The sequence below is a fragment of the Homalodisca vitripennis genome, chromosome 2 (assembly GCF_021130785.1).
Source record: "Homalodisca vitripennis isolate AUS2020 chromosome 2, UT_GWSS_2.1, whole genome shotgun sequence".
NCBI lineage: Eukaryota > Metazoa > Arthropoda > Insecta > Hemiptera > Cicadellidae > Homalodisca > Homalodisca vitripennis.
This window is the reverse complement of record NC_060208.1, coordinates 181,720,438-181,738,821: the sequence shown is the minus strand read 5'-3', so window position 1 is coordinate 181,738,821 and position 18,384 is coordinate 181,720,438. Positions and strand designations below refer to the sequence as shown.

The 18,384-nt window shown below is 32.6% G+C and overlaps 1 protein-coding gene across 3 annotated transcripts in view; it reads left to right on the top strand.

Moving 5' to 3' along the window:
• Nucleotides 1-18,384, top strand: part of LOC124355125 (3-hydroxy-3-methylglutaryl-coenzyme A reductase) — a 95,017-nt gene that overhangs the window by 57,593 nt on the left and 19,040 nt on the right. For all 3 annotated transcript variants that reach the window (XM_046806088.1, XM_046806089.1, XM_046806090.1), the window contains exons 4-7: nt 6,528-6,615; nt 7,293-7,483; nt 7,841-7,947; nt 8,948-9,084. In XM_046806088.1, the coding sequence (XP_046662044.1) occupies nt 6,528-6,615; nt 7,293-7,483; nt 7,841-7,947; nt 8,948-9,084 (523 nt within the window). The remainder of the gene's footprint in view (nt 1-6,527; nt 6,616-7,292; nt 7,484-7,840; nt 7,948-8,947; nt 9,085-18,384) is intronic.

The following is an 18,384-nucleotide window of genomic DNA, read 5'->3' as shown; positions in this document are numbered from 1 at the left end:
ATATGAAAATTCTATTTTAAAACCATTTCGGCCCTATATTATATTATAAATACCCTGAACTTTTAAATGGCAAGTTAAATCTTGTTCAAAATCAAAAGATCATATGAAAAAAACATGTTGTTTGTGTTCATCAGAAGATATAGGACGATTTGGATTATTTTCAATTAAAATCATTACTAAGTTGGAAACACAACTGTTGAAAGATAAAAGATTTAGTTAATTTAAAAACAAACAGTCCAATAAGAAAATTTTGTATTTATGGCAGTCCTTTTGTTTTCAATGAAAACATCATCAAACCCATAACTAAAATGTTTTCATTTCATTGGAAAAAGGCCTCAAACAAATACAGATTTAATTATTGGAGTTTTTATTTTTAAATTAATTAAAGAACTGCTATAGGAAAAGAAGCTTCTACAATGTAATCAATACACTCCCTAATTAGTTTTGTCATATCTTTATATGGAGCAACAACTTCTAAAATTCTTGATTCAATTCTAAAAGTACAAAAAAAGGCAATAAGAATTATATTGAACCTAAAGCCACAAACCTCAGTAAAAGGAAAAATTTGCGGAACTACAGATTCTTACTGTTATGGACTATATGTTTATGAAGTAATATTGTCAGTCAGGTCAAGAATCGGAGAGCAAATGGTACTAATCACCAGTATAACACAAGACAGAGAGACGAATTGGCTACTCCTTCTCATCGATTGGTACTTTTTGAAAAAAAACCACAATATGCTGGAATTAACTTTTGCAAGAAAATACCTCAAAATATAAAATCAGAAACTTCTTTTCAAAATGTAAAAATAAACTAAAAATGTATTTAATAAATAAAACCCTTTATTCGTTCAATGGACTATGAGGATAGTGTACTGCACTCTATTTGAATTTAGTAAAAGATCATAAATACATGGTCTTAATTTGTAAGTTTTTGACACCATTCAATTGTATTCATGTAATACAGTATGAATAAAGAATATTTTGATTTGATTTGAAAAGATGGTGAATACATTGTTTTTCTTTCAAAAAATTTATGGCCATACAAAACTCAGGAATATTTACAGTCACTTAATCAAAAGATTTTGAATACATTGTTTTTCTCTCAAAAAATTCTGGCCATACCAAACTGAGGAATATTTACAGTCACTTAATCAAAAGATTTTGAATACATTGTTGTTTCTCTCACAAATTTCTGGTCATACCAAACTGAGGAATATTTACAGTCACTGTTGCAGTACAAGAGGATGTAAGAGTGGTCAGCTGTAGTGACAGTGTAATCTGTTATCACCTCTGTTACAGTCCTTGGCACAACACTTTCATTGCTTTCTCTTATCTCACTCTCTCTTCCTTCTCCCCTCCTTCCCCCTGGTTTCTCTCTACTGGTAATATCCTCTCCTTATGCAACTCCTGGTTTAATAACTGGTTGCGTGATTTGGGGCTGTTTAAAATTCTCCTCTCATTAAATTTGGAATTTACTCTCTCTCTTCAGCAATAGAAAATTAGTCGTAATAAAATATAAATGTTTATGATTATTTTTAAGTAATGAAATAATTATTATAACGCAAACTAGAAGATAATTCAGGGCGGAGATTAGGGGCTTGTTGTGGGGGGACCTGTGGGGGTGACAGGTGATGCTGCTTGTATGTGCATGTGTTCAACCGGTGTATTAGAATGTCTTTGTTTCTCTTTTTCCATTTTAAATTCTTCTTATCGGCTTCAATAATCTTCTAAGTAGTTCAAAGTTTATAAAAAAAACCATGTCCATGTTTTAATTTTCGAGCTCCCAGAACCCTTCATCAGAAACAAACTGATTTAATGAAACAAACAAACAGAACTTAAAACAAGAATTTAAAAATATAGCTAAGAAAAGAGTTTTAACAAATAAATACCATAAGCAATAAGATTCCAATCAGCTGTATATAGAATATTTGTAAATGTTTATATAGAACTAAAAATGTATATAAAAGAAGGAAAAGATAATAACCCATCTGGTTACCTTGATTTTAAAATTAATTGATGTGCGATTTCAACATTTCTTACATTTATAAGATTAGTATTTTGGTTGGGATTTGGCTCTAAATGGTAAATTCCTTTTAGGCCAAAGCAATTTTCTAATTTATTTGTATTGTGTTGAATCCCATGAGCAGATAAAGGTCTCTCATAATTTTAATGAACAACATCAAACCAATGATTCGTCATTCTCACTCATAAAGTGATGGTTTTTCCAATATAATTTTTGAGATAGAATTTACTGGTTAGTTGATAAATGAGGTTAGTCATTTACATACATTTACACATTACAAATTTATACAAAATATGTTCAACCTAGTCAAATTGCTCATACTTTCTGTTCTTAACTGCTCTGTATAGTGTTATAGTTGCTTCATAAAATAGGATGAGCAGGTCATTAGCTTATGCTGTCTACTTGCTTACTGCCGGGGCGCAACAAATCTCAGTCGATTCTTTGCCTCGTCTATGAGCCTCTTCCACGCCACCCTGTCTTCCGCCAGATCCACAGACCCTCCACACCGGGTCACATCTTCGACCACTTGATCGCACCATCTTATATTTGGCCTACCCAAAGGGCGCCTTCCTGCCGGGTACCGCCTGGTAGACCTCTTTTAACCTTGTGCCCTCCTGTCTCCGATGTACATGTCCTAGCCAGCTAATTCTCTTTGCCTTCACCAAAGCCACAATATCAGGATCTTGGTATACCTTGCGTAATTCTCTATTTTTTCTTATTCGCCACACCCCTTCATCACATATTGGTCCAAATATTTTTCGGAGAACTTTATTCTCAAAAACAATCAACCGCCCCTCATTTTTCTTCGTTAATGTCCATGTTTCACTTCCATACATTAGGTATGGTTGAATGATTGTTTTATAAATTCTTATTTTGGAGCATTGTGACAACAATCTTGACGTAAAGAGTTTTGTACACGCCCCAAGACACCTATTTGCATTAGCTAATTTGCTTTGTATCTCTATATCCTCCACGTTTTTTGCTGTTTATTGTTACACCCAAATATTTAAAACTTTCTACACAGCCAATCGAGTAGTTGTCAATGCTTAAGTTTGTTCTCACATTTCCAGCATGTCTTCCAAAATGAATAATTTTAGTTTTATCTTCATTTAGCTCTAAGCCTACTGTTTGACATTCTTTAATAAAACTTTTTGTTAGTGTGGAGAGGTCATCCAAACTTTCTGACAAGATCACTACATCATCCGCAAATGCCATTACGTTCAGGTCCACTCCTAATTTAACCCCTCTTTGTAGTCTTTTAACTTTTTGTAATGCCTCTTCCACAGCCAGGTTGAAGAGAGTGGGAGAAATCCCATCTCCCTGTCTTACTCCAGTGTTGATAAGGAAGTTTTCCGACATTTCTCCATCTATTCTTATTTTGGCCTTTGAGTCACTTATACACATTTTTGACAGTCTTATCAGTTTTTGCGGGATTCCATGTTTTTCCATCTTCTTGAATAGAGCATTCCTATCTATGCTGTCATAAGCTTTCTTGAAGTCTATAAAAATTCCATAGAATTTTTATAGACTTCAAGAAAGCTTATGCTGTCTAATGTATTTTTATTTTTAATCTGGTCTATTTGTGTTTGGAATATATCTTCCAGGTAGCCTTAAATGTAGTACAATTTTTTTTTCTGTTGGGCAACATTAAAAAGTTATGTTTAAAATAATTACATATAAGAAATATTTTAAAGCATACATTATGCATGATCACGGAACATTGTTCTCATTTTTTTTAATCAATCATATATTTAAAAATCTAATCTTATTATGAAGTAAATTTTCTTTATAGAAAATTGTAAATATAGGTTTATAATTTTAATCATATCTGTTATATTATTAACTCCACATTTCAGGGTTATCTTTATATTAGTATAATGAATGGTCAACTAAAACTTAAAAAAAAATTATTGTATTGCCATACCGAAACAGTGTATTATAATTTTAAATACAGTATACAAACAGCAACAGCTACATTTGGTACAGAATTATTGCACCTATTCTTATTCAAGAATTCTCACATACATTTTTGCCTCTTCCAGCTGTAGTATTATATTACCATCAAAAGGCAATGACAGGTTTTCTCTGCTAATGAAGCCATTACAATACCAAGTGCACCTTCACTATCGGTTAATCGTTACTGCGCAACGGAGCTATCACAATGAAGGTCGACAGGTCCGAACTGCAGTAATCCCTGTGTGAGACCGGACCACTGCTACCGCAGCCAATGTGGTTTGGTGAATGGGTCGCCTTGACCTACAATGTAGGTCAGTTACAGACACCCGTGTTGAGTACCAATAACACCACTTATTGTTGACCCTATCACTGCCACTTCAGACCATAAAACTTCCTATGTGAGCGCAAGCCAAAAATTTGTTTTCCCATTTTCCAAATAACCAATTTATTCTTGTAGGAAGTTATTAAAATAAAATAAAAACTCACCCAGAAATTATTTTGGGACATATCTCTTTTATAATCAGTGCATAAGTAGTATGCAATAAAACAGTAATGGAGTTCCTCAAGGCTCCATCTTGGGACTACTGTTGTTTGTAATTTTAATTATACTCAATTAGTTAATAAACTTTTGCTGATGACTATAATTAATTAATTGTGACTTAATTTAGGCATAATAATTGAAGATTGTTGTTTTTATCATTAACATAATCTTGTGAATTAAACATGAATGTGAAAATGTATTGAGTAAAGTAAAGTTATTATAAAAGTAAAATATAAAATTAAAATTAGTAATTTAATAGTCATTTTAACCCAGATGTTTATTATAAATTTCAAGTAGCAGAGAAAAGTGTGAAGTTTTAAATACTAGAGCATTTTATATATTTAGGTAATATATTCTTTTAAATGATCTTTTATATGTCAGAAGAGTTAATTTGTAGATATTATTATAATTAGTTACTGTCAATTTTGGTTTTAATGTTTTAAATCATAATATTATGATCTTACCTTGGACATTAATGTCTATAGTTGTTTCTAATGTCAGCATTAGTTTATAATGCTGGAGAACATTATGTACAGTTTAATTATAGTTTAGTTCCCCATCAGCTGTTGCCGTGGCCCACATATACAGAATGCAGATTTTTGTTTTATGTTGTGCATTGCATAAATGTAATGTATACTTGAGTTTGGAATTTTTAACTTTTATTTATTGATTGAATCTCAAATAATAATAAGTGATGCTTTGGCAAGAAAAAACAAAAGATACATTTTCAAGACGTATGTTTTGATGTAATACAGGATGTAATTTACTTCATTATACTGTTATTGTAGGCAAATAATGTATCAAGTCGAAGTGTAGATTGAAATTCTCAGTGAGAAAGGCCAGAGAATGAACAACACCGTTAGAAAAAAACCACCTCCACCACCTTTCTGGGTGCCAGAGATCGAGAGAGAGATGGAAAAAATAAGGAGTGAAAACGTGCTAGGTAGCTTTCAAGCTATCCATGCTTTGGTTCTCCTTTATCTCTTTAGAATGACATGGTAAACTCTACAAAGCCATAGAGTTATCAAGTTTACATCAATGGGAGAATTCAACTGACAGGGTAATTTTTGACGAATTGGTCTGATAATATAGGAACTATCATCTTGCAAGTACAGATGAGGTATTTAATCTGGGAACATAGCCGGATGGCGGTATGCAAAGGCACGGGGTGATGAGGGGAGTTTATATTATTCATACATCAAACAATTTTATCGATCCGGCAGGGTTTGGTGTGAAGATAAAATTTCTACATTGTCTATAAATCTGCAGTCTATTACAATATTTCATAGTAATTATAGTTTGAAGTGAACTTCGACAATCACATGGAAGGAGCAGCAGGAAATAGCACGTAGATAGATGTTTTATAGAACGCTGCTGTATACCCAAACAAGATATTTCCTCTGTAATTGGCATCCTGCTGGGGAGTCTACTGACAAGCTCAGCTAATGATGTTGCATGAGTTGTGGTATTGTTAGAATGGAGTTATATTGTGGAAAAGATGTTTATCAACTGTTGAATCAGCAATGCATGACCCATATACCAGTTGATGGTATATGGGCTGTACATTGCAAGTAACATCTCGACATCATTGTTACAATTACAAGTCTCATTTTTATCATATTATATTCCTTCCTTCCTATATAAGAACTTCTAGTTGTTTAAAACTGGTACCGAATATTGGTACAGGTTGAAAGTATGTTCAAAAGTGTTGTTCGTAATCCATTCTTTTCATCACTTAGGCTTCCAGAGCATGTCTTCTCAAACATGAGAAAGCCCATTTACCTTGTGAATTATTCAAAAAGCCAGTTCCATACAGTTCAGATCCGAAATAAAATTAAGAGAGCAATTTAAAATCTGAAGATGGTCAACATGTTAGTTACTAAAAGACGATAGATTCATCTTATCTGTAGTAATAGCTTATTTTTAAGATTCACATAAAACCCGAATATATTTACTAAATATCATCCAACTCTTTTGTAATAAGTCAATTATTGGTCTGTTTCAGGGATCGCTGGACTGTTCACTGTCTTCTCCAGTTTTGTCTTTAGTTCCAGCGTCATAAACTTCATGCGCAGTGACATTTCAGATTTGAAGTAAGTTCTTGTTTTTTTACTGTACAAAAATTGTTGGTTCCCAATGTTTTTATTTTTACCACAGAATACTTGGATGTTTACTTTCTTTTTATATGAATGTGAAGAGAAAGCATTATTCTCCACTAAAAAATAGTTTTAAGTTATGTTCAAAATTTCCTTTGATATTTCATAATAACAAAAACTGTTATACAGGTGGAACTTTTCAATATGGGTTGTATTAATATCTTTTAACTCCAAAGTCTGACCAAAACACCTTTAAATAGGGGACCTTTTTCATTTATTAGTTAGTATTGTTCTTGGGTATTTTTGTATAAATCTACTCATTTAGGAGCTATAGACATTTAAAGTTTTCTAAGTTCAGTGGGTTCCTGTGCAATTAAAGGAAGCTAAACACAATGACATCCATTAATTTCAATTACATGTCTTAAATATTCTCTCTGTATGTTGATTTTATCATTGAAAACAATAAAATTAGTCTTGATGTAACGGGAGTACTTATCATCAGGAATGATAACTAAGTTCGATTTTAGTGTTGGACAAATATATGAGTTCTGTTTCTTTACTGATAAATCTTTTAAAAGGCTAACTCATTGGGCAAGTTAAAAGAAATCAAATAATAGAAACTTAATTTTATAAATAAAGAGCTTGTAAACCATGCTAATGTTCTAATGTTGCAGAGACGCCTTGTTCTTCTTTCTGCTGCTGATTGACCTGTCAAAGGCCACACTCCTGGCTCAGTTCGCTCTGAGCTCGTCATGCCAGCAGGAGGTGAGGCACAATATCGCACGAGGCATGGCTCTGCTAGGCCCCACCATCACGCTGGACACCATCGTCGAGACTCTGGTTATCAGCGTGGGCACTCTCTCTGGTCAGTTCTTCCTCTGAAGTAACAAATTCAAATTCTAACTTTGAAAATGTTTAATGTGGGCCTCATAATATTCAGTTCTTTTAGTAACATTGTGTTTAAATTCTGAAACAACAAAAACTTTGACAAAATAGTTAAAGAGTTTTATAATCAATCACTAGCATCAAGAATGTAAGATTTCAATGTCTCGAATCTAAAATTTTAGAATCTAAAATTCGATTCTTTGTTAGTTTGGGACAAAACAAGACTCTAGATACTGTACAGACTTACCTGTTGTATTCAATTTGTTCATCACTTACTTTTGCTATGATGCATACTTTTTTTTAAATTTATTGTCATGTTTGTTGTTGTTTGTGGCAGGAGTCAAGCGCCTGGAGGTGTTGTGCTGTTTCGCCTGTATGTCTGTTGTCGTCAACTATGTTGTCTTCATGACCTTCTACCCTGCTTGTCTGTCTCTTATACTGGAGGTGAGAGATACCTTTTTACTGGTACTGAATTCAGTTAGTGGATACCACCAAACTGTTGTTTTAAAGTATTAGATATGAAATATCGGCTATTTATTTTCTATCAATCGATTCAAAACTGTTTAAATGTACAAAATATGTTGAGGTATTTATATTTTATCATCCAAGAGGACAGTTGGGAAATATCAAGATCACTATGAATGTGTCTTATAATGTGTCTGCAGTACACTGCATCAATATAATTGATATTAAGGTAGGATATTTTATCTATGTTCACTCAATTTTTAGATATGTATTAGTATTTTAGGGATAGTGCTAGCAGAGTGTGCTCATAATTTTTCTTTTGTTTACCAGGACATTTACAAAACTATCATATATTTAAAAATGAAGTTTTGTTTTTCTTTATGTGTAGGGGGATGATAACCTATTTCAAACCTTTACATATAATGGAAAGAGAAGAATTAATAAATGAGTCTTGTATAGCATTAACAATGTTTAATTATTTCTATTTTTTAATCTTACAAAAAATTTGCAACTTTTCTAAACGCTTAATTTTTCTATAGCTTTGTCTGACTTATTGTATGTAAGTGCATATATTGTATATATTGTAACCGACTAACTTGGAATAAGTTGACCACTCAATATATAGTTATTACTCGTTAGAAATTTGTCCAGAGCAGTGATAAGACTCGGACAATAGTTACTTGGTTTATCTTTTTGCTAAATTTTAAGTTTTTTACTAAGAAGAGCTGTGTTATTTAGAAATATAAATGCAATTTGATTAAACTTTAAAATATTCATGAAATGGAATGTAACCTTTTGAAACTTTAAAAACTAAAAGTACTAAATATGTTACTACTTTATTTAAATAAATGTTTAGTACTCACTTTCAAAGTGACTTGCAGAATAAGGAAGTATGCTTGATACTAGAAAATGTGAATTGCTAATTAGAAGTAACTGCAGTGATGCTATTGCCTGTTACTCAACATGGTACTGTTGACAGTTGTCTCGCAGTGATGGTTGGCACAACCAGTCTCTTATCATGAGAGCTCTGCGAGAGGAGGACCAGAAGCCCAACCCTGTTGTACAGAGAGTCAAGGTCATCATGTCTGCTGGCCTGGTTGTAGTTCACGCTCACAGGTTTGTATTACTAGTTCACTTTTTTAGCAATTATAGTCTTGTACTTATGTATTTCACACAGCGACCAAAATAAACTATATACATGTAATCCCAAAATACTGGAGATGAAACCATTTCTGCACCTCTCAAGAGGTCCTACGACCAAAAAGCTGCCCGTTTTTGGCACAATTTCCTGCACTGTTAGAAAACACATGTTTCAACCAATTCTTTTGTGTGAGTAATTCTTACCACGTACAATATCTGCAGCTTTGGGAGACATGTAAAATTGATGTTATTTGTTTGTGAATTTAGATTTCTTAAGAAGTCTAAAAATGTAAGAATTGCTAAGAACCTCACATTTTTTCACGGTTTCTAAGCCATATCATTACACACTCTCTACTCTCAAACATACAAATCATCACCTTGCTCTGCTATGTGTCTTAATTAGTTTCCAACTGTGTTTTTATTTTGATGGGTTTAAAACAGCATTCACAAAGTTCTACACAGCATTGTGATCCTTAATGTGATCACCTTACATTTGTTGATTACAGTCAAATGAATATAATCCATATATTATATGGATTTGTCAACTGGGAAGGGTGGCCACCTGACTGGGAAAACGAGGAATAAGCCAGGAATTTAATGCACCGGAAATAAAACTGGGTATAAGCCGGGAATCTTCCTGTAGAACCGAGAACATCTCAAAAACAATCATTTTTCTGTTTCTAAAAACTTAATCAAGAAATAATTTGACAGCTCCTTGAATCAGAACAGAATTAATGTGGAAAAATCAGTATTTTACACAACATGGTCTGTGAGCCTGTGAATGAAGATCAATATTATGTTTGCGAGTTTCCAACCAGTTGATCCAAGGTTTTCTCCACTGCTGTAGTGGAGTTTATTATGGTTAGTTCTACACCTGTATTGTGACATTCCCCCTACACATGTAACAATCTATTGGACATCTGACAGATCGCCTCAGGCTTCTACCACTATACGAGCAGTACGCTGTATGCGGTAAAGCGGCAGAGAGATAGTGTTCGCAATGCAAGTTGTGTTTAGTGTTGGTCTTATCTGGAAGTTTGAAAAAGTATTCTGGGAACTTTTCAGGTGGTACTTCTACAACTGATTTGCAGGAATCAGACTGGTAACAGCTGTTTAAAAATCTACATTTTGGAGTCTCTCAAGGATCAGTTCTTGGGTCTATTTTGTTTTCAATCTTAAAGTCATTAAACTTTTATTATGGAAATTTAAATTTCCGTCGTAAGGTGACAGCATTTTCTGATGATACACCATTTTCCTATAGTGCATAAATAGTTGATGAATTATATTAAAGGATGCAGGATAATCTAAATAAAATTCTTTGTTTGAAGTTTGTTTTTGATGATGGAAGGATTGTGAAAGAAACAGGATTTTTCCGGACATTTGCTATTGTTAATTGAAACAAAAAATTAGTAACACTAGTTTCAAGATCTGCAATCTGATCTCTTCTTCAGACAAATAGGAAAAGTAAAAAATATTCTCTGTCGTAGGTGGTTAGTCGGCAAAAGCAGACCTATTGTTACCTGTATTCTGTAGTTTAATTGTAGTAATTAGTGTTGTGTTTGGTTTTTATTAAGTGCATGTTTTAGAGTTAATGAAGTTGATACACAACATGGTGGTTGTGATTCCTGACTTATGGGTGTCATAATGCTCTGGTATGATTTGTTTATTTTAACCTTGTTTGTAATTATGTGTTAGGTTAGTTATTTACCTGAAGAAGAGATCAGGTTGCAGATCTCAAAACGTAATGGTACTGAAGTTTTTGTATCACTGAACGTTGGCTAAATAAAATATTAATATTGTTTGCTTGTAATAAATTGTCTTTGAATGTCTTAAAAACATGATATTTGTTTGTTTTTTTTTCCCCCAATCTAGTAATTTTGGTACAACATTAAGAAAACATTCAATAAATTGCAGCACAGATCTATGTAATTATAGCATGATTAATAAATGTTATCAGATTAAGTATCTAGGTTTGATCCTAGATGAAAAATTATCATGGAAATCTTATGCAAGTTCTTTTTAGACAAATCTCTACAATCTTCTCTTAGGGTATTTTGTTATTTGGAATCAGTTTTTTTCTTTCTCTGATTAATTCTAGACTGGAGTATAGATTGTCGTTGTGGGGTAGTTTGTATGTTTCAAATTTATCTATTATAATAGTCCTTCAGAAAAGATTTATGACTGATATGTAATACTAATATTAAAGAACATTCATTTCCACTTTTTTTCTGAAATTACATTATTTATAAATATATATAAACATTGCCAAGACATCATTACCATGTGTCCACAATATATATATATATATACAGGGTGTATATTATGTCTGGAAACACCCAAATATATCCTTTAATAATTTAAATATAAATTTGAAACCTCTTACAATCGTGATAGAGATTGGGCATCTACTTTTTGGAACAATGTTTTGTTATGTCACACCAACGGGGGACGTCCTGCCGAGGGTATTGTGAATATTCTTAATGGAAGCCTATACCTTGTGATACATAAATTTTAAAGGTAATAGCTTACTGAATTGAATGCCACAAACCGCATCCATCTCAAAGGAATTATTCTATCAGAAAATAGAGCATTTTTTAGTATTGAAAATTTACTGATGTTCAACAATGTAATTTTAACATGGTTCTTGCCACAAAATGTGTTACACTAATTTTTTAGCATTTTTTAAATGTTCAATTAAAATAAAATAAAATAAACAATTTATTTTTTAAGCTGGTTTTATTAGTACAAAATTTACCAGTTTTTATTACAATGAATAAAACTTATGAGTCACTTTCTCTGATTACTTATGAATCTGTACTTGGTGTTTTCCAGTCAGCAGGAAGGTTTAAAGAGACAAAGGTCACTAGCCTATGAGAAACATTATTGTGTTATTAATCATCTGGTCTACAGGTTTCAGTTTGTTGAGCAGGAGCTTTCACTAGACAGGTCTAAGCTTGGGAATTACAAATGGACAAAGGTCATATCATTCCTGTCGAGTTAATCAGTGTCTCTGAAGCATTGCTGTCAACAAGTTATCTAATTACAGTAGTTCAGTTTTTATTTGGCATTTTAATGGAATTGTCTGAAAGAGAAACGAATTACCTGTTGATGATGCGAGGATATGGCGATCGTCAAAGATCTTATCGGGAAGTTTGTAATTTGTTTAATGACACTTTCCCAGAAAGGAATCCCATAAGTGTTTTTCAACAATATCAAAAACTATTGAGCGTTTTGAAATGACAGGGAGTGTACGTAATCGGCCAAAGGTCGGGTAGGATACAATCTGCAACAGATGAAGAACATGGCACTAAGATGTTTTGCAAACATTTATTGAAGACCCACATACATCGCTCAGAAAAGCTGTACAGCAACATGATATGCACCCTATGTCTGTGAGTAAGATTTTGAAAATTAATAAATACAAACCATTTAAAGTTCATTTAGTCCAACAGTTAAGTGAGGATGATTACGACAGAAGAGTTGAGTTTTGTGAACTTGTGATGCGCAAATGTGATGACAATAGAGATTTTCTGACCAACATACTATTTTCTGATGAGGCAACTTTTTTCCTAAATGGCAAATGTTAACAGGCACAATTGCCGTTACTGGGCTAGTGAAAACCCACATTGGATTACTGAGTCCCATTCACAGCAACCACAAAAACTGAACGTATGGTGTGGAATTTTAGGTAACAAAATTGTTGGACCCTTTTTCATCAATGGAAATTTAAATGCCGAACTTTACTACAATATGCTCCAAAATGAAATAATCCCAGCTATTCAAATTGCATCAGGAGAATACTTTGATAATGTATGGTTTCAGCAGGATGGTGCTCCACCCCATTATGGGAGACAGGTAAGAGAGTATTTGGATTTAAGGTTTCCTCATAAATGGATTGGCCGAAGAGGAGAAATCGAATGGCCTCCAAGATCTCCGGAATTTGTCACCAATCGATTATTTCCTATGGGGTCATTTAAAATCCAATGTTTATAGAAGAAAGCCTCATAATTTTGGAAGACCTAAGAAACAGGATTATAGAGGAGATTGCTTTGATAACTGAAGAAATGTTTAGGCAACTCTGTCGAATCATTTTACACAAGATTGGGCTCATTGTCAAACCGTAGAAGGAACACAGTTCGAACAATTGCTTTGACACCAAATGCAGGTAAAACGTTTGTTGTAAGACTTTTCTAACAGCATACATTATTTTTTATTTGTAATAAGAAATCAATAACATAAGTATTTCCATAATTGTACTGTAATAAAAACTGGAAAATTTGTGCTAATAGAACCAGCTTAAAATGAAATTTTTTGTTTTATTTAATTGAACATTTAAAAAAATGCTAAAAAATTAGTGTAACACATTTTGTGGCAAGAACCATGTTAAAATTACATTGTTTGAACATCAGTAAATTTTCAATACTAAAAATGCTCTATTTTCTGATAGAATAATTCCCTTGAGATGCGGTTTGTGGCATTCAATTCAGTAAGCTATTACCTTTAAAATTATGTATCACAAGGTATAGGCTTCCATTAAGAATATTCACAATACCCTCGGTCAGGACGTCCCCCGTTGGTGTGACATAACAAAACATTGTTCCAAAAAGTAGATGCCCAATCTCTATCACGATTGTAAGAGGTTTTCAAATTTAATATTTAAATTATTAAAGGATATATTTGGGTGTTTCCAGACATAATATACACCCTGTATATATATATATATATATATATATATATATATATATATATATATATATATACAGGGTGTCCAAAAAGTCCCGGGTCGGTTAAATATTTTTCAAAATATTTAAAATAGAGCTACAAAACCTTACACAAAGTTACTGGACATAAAAATCTATTTTATCACATATTCAGTGATCCGCTACTTCCTCAGGGGGGCGGCCCGCTAGGAGTCAGAAGAAAATCTTAAATATAAGCATAGGTTGATATGCATATCAAATAAAAGGTCTTTATTAGTAGAGGACAGAGCTGCAAACCCGACCTCAAACGGATAACCGAGTCAAAAATGACAGCCGTTCAAAGATGGCAAGAGTTTAGGTCCAAAAAGTCCCAGGTCGGTTAAATATTTTTCAAAATATTTAAAATAGAGCTACAAAACCTTACACAAAGTTACTGGACATAAATATCTATTTTATCACATATTCAGTGATCCGCTACTCCTCAGGGGGGCGGCCCGCTAGGAGTCAGAAGAAAATCTTAAATATAAGCATAGGTTGATATGCATATCAAATAAAAGGTCTTTATTAGTAGAGGACAGAGCTGCATACCCGACCTCAAACGGATAACCGAGTAAAAAATTACAGCCGTTCAAAGATGGCTAGAGTTTGCAACTTAGGTTAATGTAACAAAATACAGTGATGACCTTTTTGATTTTAACTTTACTAACCCAAAACTGTTTACAATTGAATCAGTAATTTGAGAAACACCTTATGTCCATTTTTGTAATGTTAGTAAAGTTAAAATCAAAAAGGTTTTGTAGCTCTATTTTAAATATTTAGAAAAATATTTAACCGACCCGGGACTTTTTGGACACCCTGTATATATATATATATATTAAAGGCAGAAGGTTTGGTTGTTGAGTAAAAGTGTTGAAAATGTATATTTCATTATTCTGTAAAAATATTTTATACTTTCTTTATAAATGTATCTTTTTATATTGCAAATGGGTTGAATTTCTCTAACTAATGTGTTTTATTTTAATGGTATAGAGTAATTACAGTTTGTTTATAAATAAACTTTGTGTTTTAATATTGTAATTGTGATGACTTATGATGACTTCCACCTAAGTGCAAGATTTTTTTTTCTTTTTGGGTTGGTATATTTTTCTCTGTAAGATGTATATTGTGTTTTCATATATTTTAATGACAAAAATAAATGCATTTATTAAATTATTATGGGTACTTGCAACAGTTCTCACTAGTGAAATTGCTTAGTTGTTCACATTATGCAACAGTAGTTGCCCAAATTCTTTTGCAACTTTACTTGGCAGTGTAAACGTTGATTAATATTGTCACCAGTCTGCAGACAGCTGACTGTGCGAATTTACCAAACACGTCAGTTTTTGTCGTCAGAGAAATATTGGCTGGACAAGGTTTGGTAGAAATCCCATCGCTTTTCTGATTAACTATTCATCTGAATGACTTCCCCGTACACTTGGCGATCTGTCAGATAATTCAAACTGTTTAAACCTTCTTCTTATATTGGCCGGCAGTTGGATATTTTTGGGGCCATGATACTTTTGCGGGACTGTAACCATGGTTGCTACTAACGATGATAATCTGGAAAAGCTTGGATTATTTATCTATGAGTTTTGGGATACAGAAAATTATGCGTGATATATGCTTGAATGCTAGGGTGGATCAATTCTGATACTCGATATCGCGGCTCTTTTCACTCGATTCCGATACTAACAGAAGTGTTTAAAATATGCTTGGAAAATTACAAGTTCATGATATTGCAACTAGTGATGTCTATGGAAACTAAATCTCGAATCCAAGTTATCCGTTTATTCACGAACGACAGCTGATCGGGAGTACACAAATTACCAATTGATAACAGATTTTAGTACTTAAAAAAAAATAATAAAAATTACTGTAGTAAAAAATAAATAATATTTTAGTTATAAATAGTATTTTATATATTTATTTTGGCACATTGTTGCCAGTCTGCTGGGTCTATAACAACTGGTCAATGGTATGCAAACTATCAATTGCTAAAACGTCTTTATAAAAACTATTTAGAAACAGTAACAATATAACGTGATTTATAAATAATATTTTAATTTAAGTTTGTATTTTGTATGTCTACATTTTTCATCATAAGCGTGTCTGCTGGTACTATGTGCGGACATTAGGTGCTTGGTGGTAAACAGACGATTGCTAATTTTTATTTTATCCGTACGTTGTATTTTCTGTGGTCGTACATAAATGGAATATATCCTGGAAGCTCATTTTATAAGCTTTCATTTCTATTATTTAAAAGCAGAAGGTAGAGGATATGATTTATAGTTTAAAAAATATCTTCATTTCCCTGAATCAGAAAATTCCTCTGAAGTAGCGTGGTAATTTAGACTACGTTTTCCAAAAAGGTCAAACAAACAGATGATGACAATAAACACAGTTACATTTGGTGTAAGGGTTAAATACAGATGTTTGTTGTGTTTGAAAATGGACTAGAAAATCAGCAATTCTCAACCAGGAATTTGAAAATAAGTTTTGAGTGGCCACCCTGCTGGATGCTTAAGATAGCTGTAAGTTATACATTTAAACACAAACATTGCATTATTATCCATTATCAGACTATCTTGAGATGAGGATAGTTCATTTGTTAGCACAAAATTATGAATAACCCAGTTATTTATATGTATTGTAATGTTGATGTAGGGCCAGAATCCTCTGAGACTCTCACTGGGTATTTAGGTGCTCCCCATCTCCTACAGAGCATATAGATTCAGTTAGTGTAAGGTGCAGTCAATTTAGAACATGATTGAATGGGACAAAAGCTGGTCTAAAATTCAGAGGGAATTGGATTTAAAGACTCAATAGATCTTGTCTTGTGTATAATTATTGAGCTACCCCTAAATGCCAGAAGAATGGAAAAGAGGAGAAAAATGGGTATTGAGATATAACAGAAGGGTTCTCCTGTTTGGACCTTAAAGTGACAAAAAGTGAGCCGATTGGTTTTGAATTCTGACTCAAAACCATAGGAGGACAAGAAGTTGCCAGTTCCAGTCTGGTTCTCGTTCTAATTTAACTTTACCTTCTGGACCATTTATACTCAACTAGAAACGTCTTACATCCAATATTTTTCTAAAGCAGATGACTCCTGAATCTATGATAGAGAAGGATGAATCCCTCCAGTTTCCTTCATTTTTCTGCTTTACACAACACTGTAGTTACGCCCATGTTACAACTGCAAATATAAGTCTTTACACAGCTTAAAAATGCAATCTAATTAAAAATAGTGACGGACATACAGCAACTGGTATTCTTTGTCTAGACAGTTATATAGCTGATGAGAAATCTGCGTAGGAGCATATTGATAACAATGTGCAAAATGTTTTATGCAGTCGTTAAATACCACATAGTTTTATCATGTAGTCTGTGGAGAAAGGTATGGGGAACGATGACTGAGGAGAAGATGAATGTGATATGCAAGAAATGGTCAGAGAAATATTTAGTTTCTATAGATTACATACATTGAAGTCAATCTAGATTTAAATTACATTTTCGTACATGATATAGCATCTGCGTAAAAATTATAAATATTTTTTTTCCAATGACTCTTTTTTTATCTAAACTGAAATATTATCAATATTGTATACATATGAAATTAAATATTTATATTTAAATATAATTTACATTAGTAACACTTGGATTTATTTATAATGATATTTTTTAATAATTATCAATACAACATTAAAATTCCAAAAAATAAACAACTTAGTCACAAAGTCAGCTGACAAGAATTACCAAACCAAAGAGACTACTATTCTCAGTACGCTCTGAAGTTTTCTTCTATTTCAAGTCCTATTTTGAATGAGGCCTATTCAAGTGTTTATCTGTGGGTTCTCACCCAGTAGATCCTTTGTCTGGCCTCACATTGTCTGATGTCTAATGTTTATTTAAATAGATCCTTTCTTATTTTGTGTTGTTCGTTCCCGGTGTTTCCAGTGTTATATTGACATTCACGATGTACTCTTCTCTTGGATTCTCCAAAACTTTCAAGTGATTGATAGTGCTATTCTGTAATAAATGTGTATCTAACTACGTGAGTAACTAACTAAGCGTTCTTGGTTGGTGTTTTGTAATTTATAGTAGCAATTTTATTATATAATGAATTATGTAGTCATCTTTAATATACTTCAGTATTCAATAGTCTTTATTTTTTTTTAATATTACAAAAACTTTATTTGATTGTAGTTTCTAGAGTATGATTTATGCATAAGAATTCATTCTATTTGTGGGAATAACGACATCCAATTGATCAATATGAATAAAATTCTCTTGAAAGGTTTGTTACTAAATAGTTTTGTATTTTTGGTCCAAAATATATTTGGTCTCCTTAATACTGAAAATTAACTTACAAAACTTCAAACAATTTTGTTTATGGCTAACAACATACTATACCTCCCCCTGAGCAAGCATTTTATTAGCTAGCTCAAAGACAGTTTTAATTACTTCAGTAACATTTTTTAGAAAACATTCACTGATTTAGTCATGATGGAGAGATATAAACTTGAAAATTAATAATCAT